This window comes from Penicillium oxalicum, chromosome VIII (assembly GCF_001723175.1).
Source record: "Penicillium oxalicum strain HP7-1 chromosome VIII, whole genome shotgun sequence".
In the NCBI taxonomy this organism is placed as follows: Eukaryota; Fungi; Ascomycota; class Eurotiomycetes; order Eurotiales; family Aspergillaceae; genus Penicillium; species Penicillium oxalicum.
Genome location: NC_064657.1, coordinates 1,398,212 through 1,416,982, shown reverse-complemented (window position 1 = coordinate 1,416,982; position 18,771 = coordinate 1,398,212). Strand labels below are relative to the sequence as shown.

The following is an 18,771-nucleotide window of genomic DNA, read 5'->3' as shown; positions in this document are numbered from 1 at the left end:
GGCACGATTTTCTCCTTTTTGATATTGGTATACTCAGGGTAGCCAATTCAATACTTGCCCTGAATTGTGTCTCGCGCATGAAATCCTCATCATCGTTTTCCCAAGAAGACTGAAAACAAGGTGACGGTATGCTCCGACACATCAGTTTACTTTGGGGCTTTGTGGTTATCGCCTCCGGGCAATACTACGACACTTCATATGTCAATCGCATCGACACAACGGCCAGGAACGCGGGACCTCTTACTACTGTCTTCACGGCACCTTCGTCATGCTCAACACCGAGTCCTGGCTTGTGGCTTGATCGACCTGCTCTGACACAGGCATGCCAGGGACCGTACGGCAACGAGTGTTGTCCTGATGGCTGGAAGTTTACTTTCTACTTCAGTCCAGGACGATGTCCATACAACTACAAGACATGTACTCTTCCGACCACCACCCAGCGAGAAGAGACGACTGTCATTTGCTGTCCACAGTGAGTTGTCCATCCTCTGGAAGAAAATAGATAGAGACCCTTTTCTACCCAACAAGGAAAAAAAAATGAAAATGAAAATGACATGTATAATCTATTGCATCTAACGAAATCCTCTTTCCTCTTTCTCTCTTCAGGGGATTCGACTGTTACGGACAAAACTATTGCGGAAAGACATTCAACGTCCCCACGACAATCACATACTCCGACCCGACCCTCTCCGCGGTCACGACCGTTCGAGCAATGACCGCAGACGGGATTCAGATCCGATTCAAAGCCTCAGAGTCTACCCTTGTTCCGATTGTGACCGACTCGCTGAGGCTACCCAAGGATCATTCCTTGAGCAAGGGTACCAAGATTGGAATCGGAATCGGAGTGCCCGCGGGTGTGATCCTGGTGGGATTTCTTGGATTTTGGGGAGTGCGAAGATATCGTCGGAGGATGACGAGAAGGGCGGATGAGGCGGTTTTGGTAGATGTTTCGTCGCTGGGAAGACAGAGGGAGGCACCTCCTGCGTACTCGAGGCGGGTGAAGGTCTAGATTGTGGGAGGACTGGAGGCTGTTTGAACTTTTGTTTATGAAAACATATTCTTATTGATAGTGTGAGAAATACAAATATGGTACATACCTACTTGACTGAGAGTGTGATAGCCTGCCCTTCTGGCGAATTACTTTCCACACGATACATTTGATTAGGAAGTGTAAAGTTCTATGTAGATCAATCACAATCTTAAGAGGCAGATCTTGCTACTTTGAATGCAAAAGGGGCTTTTTTTTTCTTTTTCTACTGATAGACAATTCAAGTGGAAGCATAACTGAGGTCAAAAACGTTCAAAGTCTATTCATTAGCCAAATAAAGGTACAGTCATTCCAGCAAGTTCCAGGGTGGCATTTCCCGAAATTTCTATATCCATCCGGTTCCCCCATTTTAAAACATCCCCCAGGAACTCAAAAAAAAAAGAACAATAATAAAAAAAAGGAAAAAGCCGTCGGCACATCTTGATCGTCCCCTTCACACGCGACAAAGTCAATACTGAGCGTCTCACCTACGCCCACTTACCCAACAAGGCCATGATGCCCGCTCCCAATAACAGACACACCACCATAAAAGTCAATCTCTTATCATCCTTGGTCCGGTGAGGATCAAACAAGAAATCCTTCGCCAACAACTCAACCAAACCCGTATAGATCAGAATTCCCGCCGAAATCGCATCCAACACCCCCGAGACCACATTCGCCGTGAACGAGCCCGGATTATACGTCGTGCGCAGACCCAACCCAATCGCAATCGCAATGGGAGTTGTCAATCCGTACGCCGCGCACAGCATCCAGGGGAGCCAGCTCTCTTTCCGGAAGGGAATCGAGCTCATTCGGGCACCGATACCAAGCCCCTCGAATGATTGATGGAAAACCAGGACCGGGTAGAGGGTGGCAAATTCGTCTCCCGCAACCCCCAGATTCAAACCGATAATCACCGAGTGAAAGATGACGCCGAACTCTAGAATGAGAAATGCGGCAATCTGCTGACGGAAGGATCGTTCGATGAAACTCTCATCGAGTGATTGGGATTCAATCTCGTCGCTGTGCTTGCCCTTTGACTCCAGCGAGGCGGGTCCCTGCGATTCCGATGCGTCCAAGTGCGTGTGGACGTGTCCCTGGCCCCCCGTAGCGACGATGGACTCGGGATCGTCTCGGCAAAGACCATATTTCTTCTCGACGTAGCGCTCGGCCCCAAAGTCGAGCAAGAAGACTAGCATGAGTGAGGTGAGGACGATGGCCGGGCACCAGGAGTAATCTGCCCAGTGGCCGGTCATCCCCACGCAGGAACTTGGACCGATTTCATCGTATGCTGGATCGAGCAGGTGGATGAAGGCTGTGGCAATGATGACGCCGGCGCCAAAGTATTTGGCGAAGAGGTAGATGTAGATGGGAACTCGAAGACGAGGTGCTCGCTTGGCGAGAACAGGGAAGAAAGTTGCTGCGGATGAGGCGATGAGAATGACGAAGATGGCGGAGATGCGCGCACCCAGGTGGCCGTTGTACTCGTTGCCTTCGCTGTTGAGGTAGCAGACAATCTGGGCTGGGTCGAGGGTGTCGAGATCGACATTGTGAGGGTCGAACGTGGACATTGTGCTTGAAATTTTGGCGATAGCGCCAATGGTGGATGGTAGGAGTGCTGTTTTGTGTGGTCCAGATGAGAGGAAGTCGGGGGAGAAGATAGGAAGGGAATGAAAGGCCCTTTTGATATATAGGATTTTGCAAGTAGAACAGTTCTTGTGAGGATGAGCCTAAACCTGAAGGTTGAGGTGCCCTATGAAAGGAGGGAAGGAAAAGAACTCTCGCAGCCAGATGAAGGCGATGGATTGACACGAGAATATCAGAAACAAAACAAGAGACCGTTCCGGACAAAGATATTTATTTCCAACAACATCGTACACTGACCCCATGACCTAAAAAGAAAAAAAAAGAAACGAGAGAAATAGTTGGCATGTCATGATTGAATCTGTCGACCTAATTGAGGACCTTGGGAGGTTCACCTCCAACCGACACCTTCTGGACCCTCATCGCGTCATGAAAAGATTCGGCTATTTCACAAGTACAAGAGACGATTCTCCCACTAAGTCTCGTCCTATTAGCCAAGAGCAAACGCTAGTTCCAATTCGATATGCAATGACACCTGTCAGTCTCCTATCGTACGTATTCCCCCCCCCGCCTCCCTCATCTGTCGCGTGCCAGGAACGATCCAGTCAAGCACCAGGTATCACGAACCACATCCAAGTCGACACACGTAAATGAAGCAGCTCCACGAGCACACCTCAGCTCCTCGACCCTTTTTTTTTGTTTTGATTTTCGTCTTGGTATGAAAAGCTTGAACGGGTGGCATTTCTTGTCGAGTCTGACCCGCACGGGATGAACGTGTAATTCGGTGGCCTGAAGCCCCCAAGGTCCTCGTCTCGCAGCCGCACCGGCTCGCCTACCGAACGCGAGCGTCGGGACCAAGAAAAGAGGTGGAAAAGAGGACAGGAACAAGTGAGCCTTTAACTGCATGTGGAAGGTCCTAACAGGGTAATGAGGACCTTGAGGGACTGACCTCGCGAGTGGCTTCGTAGCGAACCCGTGCATGTGAGGGGAACCAACCTCTGTAGAGACTCCAGTGAGCGGATTCTCAAGGTGACCGACCATGAGCAGGTTAGTGTTCATCGTCAACTGTGGTCCAGAAGCCAAGTCTATATCTTTCACCGTGATCAGATGGAGCTGATGGAAATTGCCTTGCCGAGCTGGGCCTCGCTTCAATGGCATAACTCGACATGGTCCGGTAGAAAGAGCTCCGGCAACGACGCCGGGCCGAAAAAAGAACGTGCATTCATCTAGTAAAACACACATCAGCATGCGAAACGGCCAATGCAAAATACATTTTATCTAACTTGTTGGCTTGACACTTGCACGACCGCGAGAGTGATGTGTAAGTTCCATTTGATTTTCTAGGTAAACATGACGGTGCTTGACAGCTTGAGTGTCTGCTATATTCTCCACGTTGACATAAATGTTACCATAACCACGGCATGGCTTAAAAGTGATGAGCATGATAATGACGGTGACCATCGAGGTAATTCTTCTATAATCGATTGATTAGTACAGGAGTATTAATGCGTCATCTCAAGGAGTCAAGAGTCAAGAGTAAGTCAGAAAGAGGCAGGAAATGAGAGAGTAACATACGTGAAGAGAGGTCCTATCACTCAATCCCGCAGAGTGGGACAGCGTTGAATTAGGGCTGTGGCTGGCGACAGCAGCCATCGCTCCCGACGAGCTCGCAGGGGATGAGCGATGGCCGTTGCAGATCCCGTACGTGAAGTGTTGGGATTTGAAGGTTGACAGGGCATTCGCCTTGTGTAGCTGACATTCCCCGCCTCGCTCACTGAAGAGCCACGCATTGCACTCGGAGAGCTTGTCGCAAAAGCCCGCACACTCTTGCCCGCTGCCGTAGTCTTTCGCGAATGCGAAGGGGGCACCGTTGAACATAGCCATTGTGTTGGAGGATACCTGGTCTGAACAGGTACCGGATACCGTGCAGACAGCGTCCAAGAGGATGACAGACAGAAAGGTAGAAATTCGCATAATGGCCGTCAGTACTAGGCCGGATGACGAAAGATGAAGATAGAGAAGAGTTCAAGCATGGTGAACTCAAATAGTGAGGGCATTTGAACGCTAATCATTTACTATAAAGTAGGTTGCAATCTATACAAAAAAGGTTAAAAGGCACCTATACCTCCTGAGTCTCCTGGCCGTGACGGGACATCTTTGGACTTGAAATCTCCTATTCATGAGCCCGAAGGTTCCGGAGCATGATAAAATCCGCACGGTGATACCCTGTCTTTAGCGCCGGGAATATGGCACCAAGTAGGATAAGGGTCAGCATGTCCAACGTGGTAGTCCCTCGATAACTAGAAGTGTGTCAAAATCCCTCGGCAAGGCTTGTAATGGCTTATGTAGTTTGGAACTTTTGAACAAGTGGGGATAAAGACTCAATTAGGTATAGTAGTAATACAGGGGTCGCTTAGCTTAAACCCTAGCGAAATTGAGAGGTTGAGAACTGAGAGAGTTGAGCCCCATCTAGCGGGCCAGCCTGTTTGTTGTCCGTCATGTGACACATCAGAAGAAGGGCCGGGTCTGATTTTTTGGGACTGGCCCTCTAATGGCAAGCATTATTGGTGAGTGCAATACGATCATAGTGTCGAGCGGAGATCATTTTTCGAGACTAGCATTCGGTTACAAAGATTCTACATATGAGGTGCCAGTCATGAGTCACGGCTGGCTTGAATGTGCTGAGAATGCCTGTGATGAGGTCAGATTTGTTTTTGTCTATACGGCAACCTTCGCCTACGAGAAGGAAAAGACGGATTAATATGGAAATTGTGCAACTCAGATATGTCATTTCTCAGCGGTCTCCGATGAGAGTCAGAGGGACCTTGCCTATCGCAATTTTCCGGATCTTTCCCACAGCCACTTCTTCCGGATGGCACTTTCCTGAGGGAACTTCACGGGGACTTCTTGTTTGATGACGTGGAAATCCACGCCTAATCCACGGAATTTATCTTGCAATTCGAGCAGGCGACCGTTGAGTACAGGATCTGGTTTCATCATTTGCCATTCGGACCAACCACGAGCACAATTTCGGCACCCTTGTCCGCAGACTTGCTCTCTCGCGGCATAGCGTAGATAAAGCGTCTCGAGCAAGGGAAGCGTCTCTGAAAAATGGATAAATAGCCCTTCCAGTTCATCGCACAGAAGCCAGGTGCTTTGAATGAGGCAATCTTCGAGAAAAAGATGCTTAAGCGAGCATGGAAGCAGCCCGCGAAGCGATTTTGGGGCACTGGAGATCCCGTTCCCGAAAAATGGCATTAGATTATTCCATCGCATATGGACACTCTGGAGATTTGGGAACTCGGCCAGGCTCCCGAAGAAGACCGGCTTGGGAACCTCGGCATCCTGCCAAGATCGGGTGCTCGGAAATGTGATCTTCAAGTGACGCAGCGAAGATCGAGATTGTAGTAAAGGCCGGTATAGGGACGAAAAGTCGAGACAATCGTGTCTATGACCATCCTCCCAGTCGTCCTGTTCGAGGGTAAACGATTGCAGGCCGGTGCACCTCTCCAGCAGACCAGGAAGATTCGGCAGTCTCCCACCAGGCGCCTCAAGGTCAAGATGAGTCAGTTGACGGGCCAGGTCTCTTGGTATTTTGAATCGTAACCGATCACACGCATCTTTCACGTAAAGCTTTCGCAATGACGGAATTCGCAGAAAGGGGATCAGTCGGTGCAATGGCATCGCGTTGACGGCAGTCCCAGGCTCCCAAAACGCCGGGCCGTTGGTCAACGAGACGTGTGAGAGGCGTGTGAGCACTCCCAACGAGGGGTTGCTCGCCCATTGAATGACCCGTTCAAAGTGGACGGATCTCTTTAGTTGGCAGTCTTCAGTCAGGTGAAACCACTCTTCCGGTAACTCCATGGCAAATTTTTCAAGATTCTTGACTTGGACTACGAGCAAGGCGAGCCAAGCATCGTCATATCGCCAGTCTCGATACCAGTCCTGTCGTTCCGATCTGGGTTTAAGGTCTCGGCGCCAGGTATGGAACTTCCGACGATACTTGCGCTTCGAATCCCCATGGGGCAACATCGAGAGACGATATTTGTCTTCGGTCAGCGGCTGCAGCGGGGGTCGGTTCTGCCATTTCCCCTCGCAATCGCTCGGGTACAGCTCGAGGGAGTGAATCAGCAGAGCGAGACTTGGATTTTCAATCAGAGCCATCGTGAACCGACGCACGGGAAGGTCTGGTTTTCCGAAACGCATCCGGCCGTAGCCAGACCCACAGTAATCGTTCAGGGGAAGCATGACATGATGATAGAGATGTGGGATAAAGAGGGAGTACCAGGACTTGCACACCAACACCAGTTGCGCGAGATCATGCCTTGTGAGGAAAGGTACAAATTCCAGAACCATCTCCTTGGGGAGGTGATCGAGTCTCATCCTTCATGTGTAGTATGGTTTCTGATCAAAGCCAGATGGGGTGAGTGGGAGTGTGTCGGATGTGTGTAATAGGGATACGCGATGGAGGAGTCAAGCAGCGATGGAAACTTTCTAAGTTACTTGTGGAAGTCCTGTGAAGCCGAGAAGCGCTTACTTACTGCCTGCACAGCATAATGAGGAAAATAATATTGATATCAATAATTAAAGTCTTCCTTAGTAGATGCTAGCCTACTTGTTAGTAGGTACAGATGGAAGACTTCGGAGATGATTGTTCAAGTCTCATGGGGCCTGTTAAGGCTAAGCCGATTTGGTCATTAGTTCATTCATTTTTGCTGGTAAAGACCTTTCATTGCTCGACTTTCTAGGCTATTAAGCCGCATCTTCAACTTGGAACAAAATCATACCATCTAGAATCTCATGCGGACGCCCTATTGAAATAATTATTTTCTATGGTACAGTCCACTGTCATTACAAAGTTTCACGGCTAACGAGCCCCTGCACCGTCTGCCTCAGCCAAATTAAGCACCAAGAATCAACAAAAAGGGGGAAAGGGTGGGAATGGGAATGATTTATTGAAGAGGACGACAAGAACTGCAGTTGAGTTGTCCTCGCTTATACGGCACTTATACCGGCACCTATGTGGGACTTGGCGTTGCAATGACCATGTTTTCAGGGTTAACATTAAAACGCGGACACGAAGCGAACCATTATTGTTGAGTTTTGTGGTCAGCGAAGGGGTTGGGTTTTTGAGAGTTCTTGACAAAATCATTATTTGTGTCGAGGTTACAGCGACCTGCATAGTGGTAGCACCGAAGTATCGGCTAAGTCCCAAAGCGCATAACGCATTTTGGGTCTCCATCGTCCCCCACCCATTTGTCTCAGTCCGTTTGTGCCTGTTCCGTATAATAGTCTACATGGCTATATGCTAGATTTTCGAGCTTGCCTCCGACTTTCGAGTCAGTCGGCTCGGCCGGGCATTGATCAATTCTTTCATGATGCCGCGGAAATCTATCCCTTGGCCTCATCCACGATCTCTGCCTCCGATGATTGCATTACGAATTCAACCCTGTCATAGCTTGCTGGGATAAATACGGCATGCAAACAGGGTTTCAGGGGTAGTACAGTATACGGAGGTTAATAAGTATCACGATTGCAAAAACCCCAAATGGTGGCTTTTGACGGGCAGAATTCCTTCTTAGCCGTCATGCTGATACCAGTCTAGCTTATCAGACCTAGTGTACTCCGCAGTAACGTCTTTTTCTGCCCCATGCAGCCTTGGTCTTCGCAACGCTCCCGAACAGGCCCACCGTCCTGTTGACTAGTCAACTCGTCTTCTGCTTTCTGCTCATGAATGGAGCATCGAACAAGCTGAATTCTTCTCAAATTTTATCTCTAATTTATAGTACCTCCGTCGATCACACCTTTCTCATGGTCACTGGTTAGCTATCCGACAATCCTAAGAGTATAGTAGCACCGCTGATTAGCTTGTATTTGGATAGTAGGCCGAGATTCTGTATCCTGGCTCGGGAAACTAGCCTTCCTAGGCCTGTTCGGGTGTTACGCGGTGCCGACTGGTCACTGTGAGTTAGAACGTCCTAGGCGGATACTTGCCTGCTATCCTATCTTCCAATCTCAAGACCTGTTTTCGCAATCGTACCGTTACTTCGCAAAGCCTTACTACGGGTCGGATCCTGTTGAGTGTCTTGTAAGACGTACCAGAAGTACGCGCTAAGTAGGTCAATCACTAAGTGTTACCACTGAGTAAATCCCCTACCTATAGGCTAGGTGTGTCTTAGAGTTGAACCGTGGAGTACTAAGTGCTTTAAGGTAGTAACTAAGTAACAATATACAATTAACCGCGAAGAACTAAATACATAATACTAAAACGAGTATCCTTATCTATCCAGTCCTTCCTGGCGGGTAATAAGTTTAGACTTATCGCCCGATAAGTTAAGCTTATCGCCGGATAAGGTTATCCTGTCGCTGTTAGGGGGTCTGTATCGCAGGACAGAGAATCTGTTGGCTAGGCAGAGAGTTCAAGTCTATGGGGTCTGATTTCAAAGACTGCCAGAATCTTGGAGTCCGGGTAGACTCCACTAGTTCCCACAATATATACATAGAGGTTCCGCGTACCGAGTCTCCATAGCCCCACATGAAGCCCTTGGGGTTGTTACCCTTAAGGCGACGCGGGGTCGCTTCAACAATGAATCGTCTTGAGTCATCACGTATGACTTGCGCCGTGACAATCTTCTCAGAGATTCAAGTCGCACGTGTGCGAAGGCATAGTTGATTGCGCAATTAAAAAGAAAAATTACAATATCGTATCTTCATCATGTTGTAGGGCGTCGCCGCCGGGTCCCGTTAGGATTTAGTAACAAAAAAAAAGGAAGCAAAGACGAACAAGAGGCCATACAAATCCGGAAAAACCAAACAAATCAAATCAAGTTCTCCCACCTCACCATGACCAAAGCCACAGAAGTCTCCGCGGAGAGTCTCCCTGTGCTTTGGAAGTTGCAGTATGAGCCGGACAGTCGTCCATAGCAGACGAAAAGACCTCCAATGCTGAATCGCATATAGCCATCCCGAGCACACTTGTTCCTCCGCCCACGTTTCATGTTTAAATCCACCCCGATTCACATCGGTTAAGGATCATCCATAAAGGCCCAAAAAAAAAGAAGAACAGGAAATAGATCAGAAAAAAAAAGGGAAAAGTAGGCCAGCAGAGGACCAAGAGATGCGAACCCAGAGCGCACTCAGAAAATCAGGTCTTCATCATTCATCACGTATCGTCATGTTCGTAATCGAAGAAAAACGGGCATCTCGATGCCATCGACAGCCCCAGGCTAAGCGCACCTGATTCATCTCAATTCATCATCATATTCGTAATTGGCTTTCGTTCCTGTTCAAACAAGGCCACCGTCGAGTCATCACTCATACCACCATGTCATTGAACCTCATCAGCAACCACAACCAAACAGAAAAGACCAACAGTCACTCCTTATCACGCTAGAAAACATCGCTAAAAGACCAGAGCCGCAACATTAAAAAATCAGAAATAGCAATCGGCACGGATTTGCGACACCGCAACCCGGGAAACAAATATTTCATGTAAAAAAAAGCCGCAATGATTGGATAAAGTTTCGCAGTAACTTTCCAACGCAGCGAAAACGTCAAAAGAGAATATTTGAAAAAAAAAACATATGATAGTACAAAGGAAAAGTCGTGGAGAAATCATCTTTTGGGGGGGGGGGGAGCAAGTCTTCAAGATGAAACGAGATATCCCCAAGGCTCTGTCGTAAAAATGAGGATCCCAAGACAGCCGGAACTGCTGATTAGAAGCCGAACGATCAAATAGTCATGTTCAAGTCAAAAATAAGGGAGGTCAGGACCACCATGAGCGAGTCAAGCTATCGGAGTCAAGAGCTTCGCGTCCATGACGAGGTCCTAGAACGCCATCATCTCGTTTTTGACTGGCGAGCCACCATACTCCTGGACCATGTGACGGAAATCCCGAATAACCTTTTCAGGGACTCGCTCCCACATTAAGCTGCGTGAATACACATCCTCGCCGGAATGCATCCTGTGCTGGACCGCAGTGTTTTGCATTGCGGCTAATGCAGTCTGCAAGCTCGACGGCTGCGGTTTGTAAGAAGTTCCATCATCCTGGAAGGTGCTCATGGCATTATACTGGTCAGGGTTGAGCGAGAAAATCTGTGCACGCTCTTGTTCCGGGGTGGGAAGAACGAGTGAGGCGTGCAGCTCATCCAACGTGGAAGGACGGGAACGCTGCGAAGATCCAGTACTCATCGAGCCCATATCCATAGTCATCGAAGCCTGAGGCACAGAATGGGAGGCCGTGACAGAAGAACCTTGGCCCAGGTCGGATGGATTGGAGGCAAGGACAGCTCTGAGGACGTTGGCAGACTCGGCACGGTATTCCTCAGACAGCTGAGGAAGAGAGTGCCCACTCAGATTGGTGCCGGCATTGGACGCGATGAAGGCGCCAAAGAGCAGGCACATGTAAAAGGCATTCCAACTGAAGGGGTAGTCTGTCGAAGTGGGCTTGTCGGTCGGGCGCTCGGCCTGGGTCTGGGGGTGAGACTGTGCTTGGGAACCAACCTGGGTCTCGGTCTGCCCATGGCCATGACCGTGGGATGCAGAAACAGTATTCTGCATGGAGAACCCATTTGACATGCTGAAGTCACCCCAGTGGCTGGATTCCATGGGCAGGTGGTCGAAGCCGGTGAAGTCACCAGACTGCATATGCAGCTGGGCTTGATCGGCCATGGTTCCTTTACCACCACGCTCCAGCTTCTCAACCATCTCGCGCAGGCAATTATTTTTCTTCCGCAGATCCGTAGTCTCCACGGTATGTGTGCGAATCATCTCGTTCTTCTCCATCTCGACCCTTTCCAGATAGGCGGCGATCTGCTGTTGCTGGGTCATCCACTCATTCTTTTCGCGGAGTAACTCGGCTTCACGCTTCTGTAAGCTCGAGACAATTTCTTCAAGCTGATTGATGGCTTGGGTATAGTGTTTCTTCTCCTCTTCCAGTTTCTCGGTATGTAACTTTTTTCGCTGACGCGAGTCCAGGCTAACACGATCGACGCAATTAGTATGGCGCATCTCAACAATCTGTCCAAGTATTCCGCGACAGGAGGGTCTTCGCGTTCCCTCTTAGAGCTCAACTTACGCTGCTTGACGATTCCTCAGGAGCCTCTTTTGCTGTTTCAACTCCTTCACCTCCTCTTCATTGGTCGACTGGCTGATCAGGTGGTCGATGTTGCTCAACGTCCGCTCGGCTGGAATCTCGAACCGTGCATTCTTCTTGCGGATTCCATCTCGTCTTAGCGCCATCGTCGAGTCCGTCCGATAGGCACTACTCTTCTGCATCGCGGCCGCATCCGCCAAATCCATCGGAGCTGGCATCCAGCCCTGACTGGATTGCGGCGACATGGCGACCCCACCGGAGCCTGGCGGTGCGGCGAAATTGACCACGCCGGCATCGCCTCGAAAGGAGACTGCGCCCATGGGAATTCCACCCACGGGTCCCACCGCGCCGACCGAGAACGCCGGACCTGAAGTCACTGGCTGCTCAGACTCAGCCGCGTACTGATCGTAGGCTGTGGGTGTGCAGGACCCGGAGCCGTCGCGAGACAGCGCCCATGAGGCCTGCGGCGGCATATAGGGCTGCGGACCGTCAACCGGCATGAATGTGGCACCCGTTGAATCGAGCATCGCCTGGGGCAGACTGGATGACCGTGGGTGGGATTGTGACGGGTCGGAACTTGCATGTGAGTAGTTGGACCAGACGGAGTTGCGATGTGAGAACGCGGCTGCATCTGCATCGTAGGATGGCCGGCGGGGATCTGAGAGATGGGGGGAAGTTGAGTCCAAGATCTTATCGTCGAGAACACTCATCTCATCATCTTCGGGGGGAGGCATGTCTAGTGTCGTCGGTGATGGCTGATAATAATCGTATTGGGCGTATCGGGCCATCTTGCAAGAGGCGGTGTGGTCGGTCGACGATGCTGGTGATGCGATGTGCCGGAGGGACAAAATAGAGAAGCGGGGCGGGGAGTGGGGGAGGATGAAAGTTGCAGATGTATCACACAGGAAGACGGTAGTCAACCACCGACGACCACGAAGTAAAAAAGATCAGAGGGGGCCGAACAGAAGATCAGGATGGAGGAGTTGTAGAAGAGTGCCCCGGATCTGTACCGTGCCGACCGAGAAACAGGAAGGTGGATCTGGGTGTATAGAGTTGAGATGGGGGCGTTGCCTCGTCGGGGAGGGGACAAGTGTGGGAGAGAGGAAGTGAGAAGACAGGAGGTAGAGGGGGACCGAGTTGGTGGTACTGTTACAAGTGTAGATGTACACTGAACCGCGGTGCCGTTGTAGATCCACGATGATCACGGATGGACAAGAAGAAAGATGCTCAAGTATATACCGATCCCTCTGCTACCCACCAAAATCAGGGAATTGTCCAGGGACCCTCTGGGATGGTCGATCTCGTTTGTTCGGTTGTTGTTGCAATCGACCAATGTTGCATCTGATCTGTGAAGAGGTATACTGAATCGACACATGGAGAGAGGACATGAACGCCCACTGGATTCTCCAGCAGATCCGCACAGACTTGGCGGGTGGCACAGGCTAATTGTAGCAGGCGCATCCTCGTGCTCAAGCTCGGTGGGATCCTCTGTATCAGGTACCTGCTTCTGTCTGCAGGCCAGTGGCTCTTCCGCAGAGAAGGCAAAGTCCCCGTTACCTCCAGCGGTCTGCGAGGGTCTGGAGGACATTTTACGGTCGAGCCATGCATTGGTTATTGGTGGCTTTGCCCCCTCTTGGGCAGACGTGCATTTGCGGATCGTGAGGAGGGTGGGGGAGCCAGAGAGGACCGATAGGACATGAGTAACGGCTAAGGATACGGGACTGAGAACACTACTGCCTTACAGTGACGGGGAGCTGACTTTGGCGACGGCTTCGTCTGTGAGGTCAGGCTCACCCCCGAGGCTCGAAGGGCTCGACACCATCGATCAGGGGAGATACTGCTTGGGTGAGCCCAACGAGATGGTACGTTGCGATAGGACGCAGCTTCTACCATCTGCCCTTCTGTCGTTGCGAGATGGGGACGGTTTCATCATTTCAGGGGATCAACTGGCTGAGCGATCTCGCTTTTGGGCCATATACGCATTAGGTTGCGTGTATGCTTGTCTTGATACGACGAAATCTCCAGATTGAGCCCAAAACCAAAGCGGACAGGGTCTCGGGACGGAATCTCTTAGGCTCTCGGTTTAGTCATTCATGAAAGAGCCCACTTTCCTTTCATCTCATGACAGTCGACGGTGGACTGTGGACCACTCGATGTCACTTCCAAATCATCCAGCCGGCCTCTGCGAGTGTGCTCGGCTTATCGATAAACGAGAGCCTATCGATCGATTTTCCCGGCGGCCCGCTGCGACCGCGCAATGAGCTTTGACTCTTATTGTCTCTTCTTCTCTTTTTGCTTTTCTGTTGCTAGGGTGGGCACCAGAGACTGTCGGAGACCGGCTCGAACCTGACTTGATTCAACCGGGGCGCCCCTGCTTCTCATCTTGTGGGCACCGTGCCATGACCCTTTTTGCATCTAGGGGGTGACTGATGGTCACCGTGACCGGAACATATTCTTCATTCCTGAGCCGGATCATGATGAACCGTTGATGAGTTTCAGTGGTTCGGATGGGGCCCAACGTGGTCCGGGCCGCGGATGATCCACCAGCGCCCTCCGATGGTGACTGATGGATATCCATGGTTGTGATCGACCACATTCCAGGTTGAGCCGAACGCACTGTGAAGAAGCCAGTCCACGAGAAGAGATAAGAGGCAGTTCTGAGGATCCCGCCTCCAGCAGACAGCTCGTAACGTGACCCTGAGCGTGTAGACAAAGCTAGAGAAGGAGACGTCAGGGATGACTTCCCTCATGTACGATGCGCAAATTCGTCACACTCGGGGAAAATCGTGACCGAAAACATCATTTCTCCCGTCTTGTCTCTTTTCACCCCATGCGGCACGGATCTGCTGCCTTTGTGGTCACTTGCGCCCCCTCCTGACTCTCCTGACTGCTCTGGCTGGCTGTCTGGCTGTCTGGAAGGTTCAGGACTCGGATCCAGGGAAGTCACCGCGTGGGTGACACCCCGCCGGCATCATCCGTCACCGCTCGTTTCTGCCTGACTTTACTGTACCGGTGATGTCTGGCAGTATCAGTATCACCGCTGTAGTGAATCTTGAATTCTTCCATTTCTTTGGCCTGTTTAAGGTGGGCATTCTATTCTTGGATATGACTTCGGTTCTCCGCCTACGGGATGTGACTTCCTGCGGTTGCAGCCGGCGTGGTTTGCATCATGTCAACATACTTCTGTGCCATCGATGCTCGACTCCGCGGTGGCTCTCTGTCTGGCTGTGCATCAATCTGCGTACCTACACAGATTGGCGTGATGGTCGTCGAGGTCCGTGTCAAAAGCTCGGCACCTGATGGCTCTAAGCCTAGATTGAGCCCCTCTCCGGGTCTCATCGATCCTCCAAGCGTCTCCCCTCTTTCTGCGCCTTTGAGTCCCTCCCCCCTCCCTCCTCCAGCCCGCATGACTTCCTCGTCCCCGCGGTCTGGATTGTTGACCACGGCCATCTCCCCATCTTCACCTCCTCCAGCCCCAGTGGAGTTGAGCAAAGGCCAAGGGTTGTCCCCATGTCCAGACGGGGATCGGGAATCCTCAAACATGCCTATTATCTCAGGTATTGGTCAAGTATCGATGATGACATCTGGGTCGAAATCCGGATATGACCCCTCCCATGATGGTCACCACTCATTCCTCTCGTAATTTCTCACTTTCTATCCCGTCTGCTGGCTATCGCGTTGCTCCGATGGGCCTCGTGACATCGTAGACTCCCATGTTCCAAAGCTCCTTCCACCCGGCTTGTGAAGGCAAGTGTATATGGGGACAAGACGCCCGTCCCTGTCTAATCTCGCCTCCGGGACCATGAACGAACGCGCAAACTGTATCTGCGGTCACTGTGACTCTGAGTTTTCTTCGGTTTCTATAGATAGTAAATGCTTTTGTCTTCTGCAGACGATCAACGAGTCCGAGCAAACCAAGCATCCTGCCTCCCCATACTGAATGCGACCTCTCGAGCCCTCGTAAGGGCGCCCGCGTCATTCGTTTGGTGTCAAAGTGAAACGCGAATCGCCCAGGCCAAGGCGCGCGCGCGAGATGGCGGTGAAAGCGCCCTTTGCAGCCAATCGCAAACCTGCTCGGAGACACCGGACAAGGGACCGTAGGCGGACCGTGAGTCTTCTCCAGACTGACGCCCAGTAGTCTGTTGCAAGGCCCGGAACAAGAGACATGATCAGCACACACGATCCATACGATAGTGACTCAGCAGTCTGATCAACTTTGGGTCCCGTTCAGATCATGCGTCGGTGCTGCGACTCCTCTTGATAGGCGAGTCCAGCGTGCCTCAATACGCCGCAGGTGGAATAACCCTCGCGATCAAGTCTGCGTGCCATCCGCGCGCGCGCGTCGCTAAGTGGCTCATCGTCCAAAACCTTCTCACCTGGCTTTTATCTGGCTCTACTGTGCACCGCGCCCGCAACGAGCGGGTACGCCGAGTGGTGGTACCAAGGGAGGTCGACTCCAGGATGTGCAGCCCGTCTACCCGAGAAGCACGTGCATGATCATGAGATGTGAGTCCGTTTGAACAGGAAACGCCCGATGATATCGGGCAGACTGAATTGGAAAACGGTGGTACTTTTGCTCTTGGATGTACAGAGAAGAACTGTGAACGACTGGTTCACAGAGCCAAGTTGTTTCGACGTGCTACCTTGAAGGGTTGCAGATATCCGTCATTAGGAACTGTGCGGCCCCAAGGTATAAAAAGTCCATCAATGATGGCGATCTTCCGATTTGTAAGGGTTAGAGCGTTGAAGGGGAGGGGGCGAGTGCCCGAGGTAATGAGGGCATTTTTTCTGAGTTGATTACCTATCGATCCGATGGTCCACTTCCATATGTATCCAGACTTGCTCCTCATGACTCTGAAGGGAACCGTGGTATATACACCAACTGTGATTGCTGGGATATGTCTTTTCAACCATCTTCCTGAATCGATCCTCTGTAGCCTCAAACTGGGTTCATCCTTTGGAATATCCTATCATAATGGGACAGAACACGAGGCTTTGTGAGAATATTCTCTGCCTATATATTGAAACAATCGAGTTATTCGACAATCACTTCGTAGTCAGGCGTAGATCTTTCACAGATGGGTATCAATTCCAGTCACTCCGTACCCGTGAACCTACACCTAACTTACTCGGGTAGATTTCCACCCCGTTAGTACCGTAAATCTCAACACAAGAGACCATGTCCCTCGGCCTCTTTCAAAAAAAAGAAAACACCCGTAATTCTCAGTCAAAAAAGATCTTCGCGTACAGAATGGTACCCACCTACCCTAAGATTAAATACCTAGATCACAAAATACCTCCACTCCTTCCATGAAACTTCAATCTTTCCCAATCTCGCTACCACGCTGGGTCCATCTCACTATCAATGACGACGGGTCGTAGTACACCCAGCGCGGATCCAACGGAATCTCTACAAGACTTGTCACTTCTAAACTGTCAATAGGACTAGTACCATGAACCGCCCCCCGCCGGGCAGAGCCACCGTTACTCAGGCATCACCTAGGACTGGTAATCACCTCCACCGAAAGCAGCATTAAACAGGGACCCACCAATCCATCCATACAGCCCAGGAGTGAAAAACCCTGCCCTGCCCAACGCTCGATCTAAAACGGACTCTCCACAGCCTCACTTCAGCCCGTGGCTTGGGCAAATTATTGATTCTCAGCCTTGGCTTTCCGTCCCTGCCTAAATGGATAGAGTTGAGGGGGATTGGGAGGGCGAGGGACAAAGAGCTGTCTACGCTAGCCCCCCCCCCCCCCCCCCCCCCCCCCCACTTCTCTAGATTCCTCTTCTCTCCCCTCCTGTTGCATGATTTCAAGACAATCGCCTATTGCCTAAGTGATGGTCCTTGGGGAGCTCGTTCCCAGTGCAGACGATGATGTTCGGGAGAAAAGCAATAGGCAGCGCCGATATAGAGCTCCAATGATATGAAAGACTCGCGCTTCGTCCCCGGTAGAAGTCTTATTCGATCAGGTCAGGTCAGGTCTGCTGAGATGACCCCGTGTCCATCTCGGAGCCTAAGATGGGCTGTCTCCAAAGTCGAAAGGTTCCGGGTTACAATGAGTCAATATCTCTTGTAGACTGATAGTTTTATCGAGGGTCCACCGGAGCGAGCATTCGAGCCTGATTCTGTCTAAACCTGGAACTCTGTCACTGGGGGTTATCAGGGTGACTCATACTTAGACTGGGGGAAAAAGAAATGAGGGGATCTGAAGATGCTCGCAATTATTTCCTTTACCCAGTGAGTCCGGGAGTTTTTTTTGACTCTATCTTCTACCTCATGTATGGTTGTGAGAGATGGTATTGTCATCTGATGCAATCAGTAAGGGGTTGGCTTTTTGGGGAGGGTGCAGTTGAGTTACGATGGATGGGATTCGTGAAAAGATGAAGAGAATGGTGTAGATGGCTGGCAATGCAAATGATCTTCGACGACAGTTTGGGATGCTTGTTTGGACATTGTGTGGCTGAGTTTGAATGACGTGTATGAGAACCTCGAGTTTGACACAAAAAGAGAATCAAATCAGAGAACCGCCATGGTTAAAGATAGAGAATGTCAGATTTTGGGTTGCCATGAGGGTCTGATAGAAGTGTGCGGCGAGCATGGATACTTGACGGGAATCCGATCTAGTGTCGATCTACTTAGCTCAGTCTGACTCTTGATAAAAGAGATTCATACATACTACTCTGGACCAAGTGACCTATATCGAGGATTCTTATCGAAGCCAGTGTCTGCCCGATTCTATCCCATCAGTCAAAGTTCTACTGCCCATCGACAACTCTCAAGGCCGTCCCAAGCCATTCCACCTGGTCCTCAATGAAATATCCTGCTTTGTATACTCCATTTAGACGCAGGCAACGTAGAAACCACGCATGTCACCCCCAACCAACACAGATAATACCAATCTATCATCCATCATCATGAGCTGATATGATCCAGCCAGACAAGCACAACAACCGAAAGTCAAAGATAAACAATCTTTCAATGCACACAATCCCAGGTGACCTGACCCAGATGCACTCTATCTGCGAACTCCAGCCCCAAGTAGACGTCATCCTGTCACAAGAG

The 18,771-nt window shown here is 50.6% G+C and overlaps 6 protein-coding genes across 6 annotated transcripts; 1 reads left to right on the top strand and 5 right to left on the bottom strand.

The window, feature by feature from the left end:
• Window positions 1-128: 128 nt before the first annotated feature.
• On the top strand, window positions 129-1,009 carry POX_h09789 (uncharacterized protein; the record flags this gene model as incomplete). The annotated part of the gene is made up of 2 exons (XM_050118536.1): window positions 129-472; window positions 607-1,009. 2 exons carry the CDS (start codon window positions 129-131, stop codon window positions 1,007-1,009), a joined length of 747 nt encoding a protein of 248 aa, XP_049965323.1.
• A 506-nt stretch (window positions 1,010-1,515) lies between these two features.
• Window positions 1,516-2,598, bottom strand: POX_h09788 (Zinc-regulated transporter 1; the record flags this gene model as incomplete). Its single annotated transcript, XM_050118535.1, has 1 exon — window positions 1,516-2,598. The coding sequence occupies one exon, from the start codon at window positions 2,596-2,598 to the stop codon at window positions 1,516-1,518; it is 1,083 nt and encodes a 360-aa protein (XP_049965322.1).
• Window positions 2,599-4,037: 1,439 nt separating this feature from the next.
• POX_h09787 (uncharacterized protein) lies at window positions 4,038-4,495 on the bottom strand (the record flags this gene model as incomplete). Its single annotated transcript, XM_050118534.1, has 2 exons — window positions 4,038-4,085; window positions 4,187-4,495. The coding sequence occupies 2 exons, from the start codon at window positions 4,493-4,495 to the stop codon at window positions 4,038-4,040; spliced, it is 357 nt and encodes a 118-aa protein (XP_049965321.1).
• A 945-nt stretch (window positions 4,496-5,440) lies between these two features.
• POX_h09786 (uncharacterized protein) lies at window positions 5,441-6,994 on the bottom strand (the record flags this gene model as incomplete). Its single annotated transcript, XM_050118533.1, has 1 exon — window positions 5,441-6,994. The coding sequence occupies one exon, from the start codon at window positions 6,992-6,994 to the stop codon at window positions 5,441-5,443; it is 1,554 nt and encodes a 517-aa protein (XP_049965320.1).
• Window positions 6,995-10,438: 3,444 nt separating this feature from the next.
• Window positions 10,439-12,493, bottom strand: POX_h09785 (uncharacterized protein; the record flags this gene model as incomplete). Its single annotated transcript, XM_050118532.1, has 2 exons — window positions 10,439-11,588; window positions 11,688-12,493. 2 exons carry the CDS (start codon window positions 12,491-12,493, stop codon window positions 10,439-10,441), a joined length of 1,956 nt encoding a protein of 651 aa, XP_049965319.1.
• Window positions 12,494-14,828: 2,335 nt separating this feature from the next.
• On the bottom strand, window positions 14,829-15,248 carry POX_h09784 (uncharacterized protein; the record flags this gene model as incomplete). Its single annotated transcript, XM_050118531.1, has 1 exon — window positions 14,829-15,248. One exon carries the CDS (start codon window positions 15,246-15,248, stop codon window positions 14,829-14,831), a length of 420 nt encoding a protein of 139 aa, XP_049965318.1.
• Window positions 15,249-18,771: the final 3,523 nt, after the last annotated feature.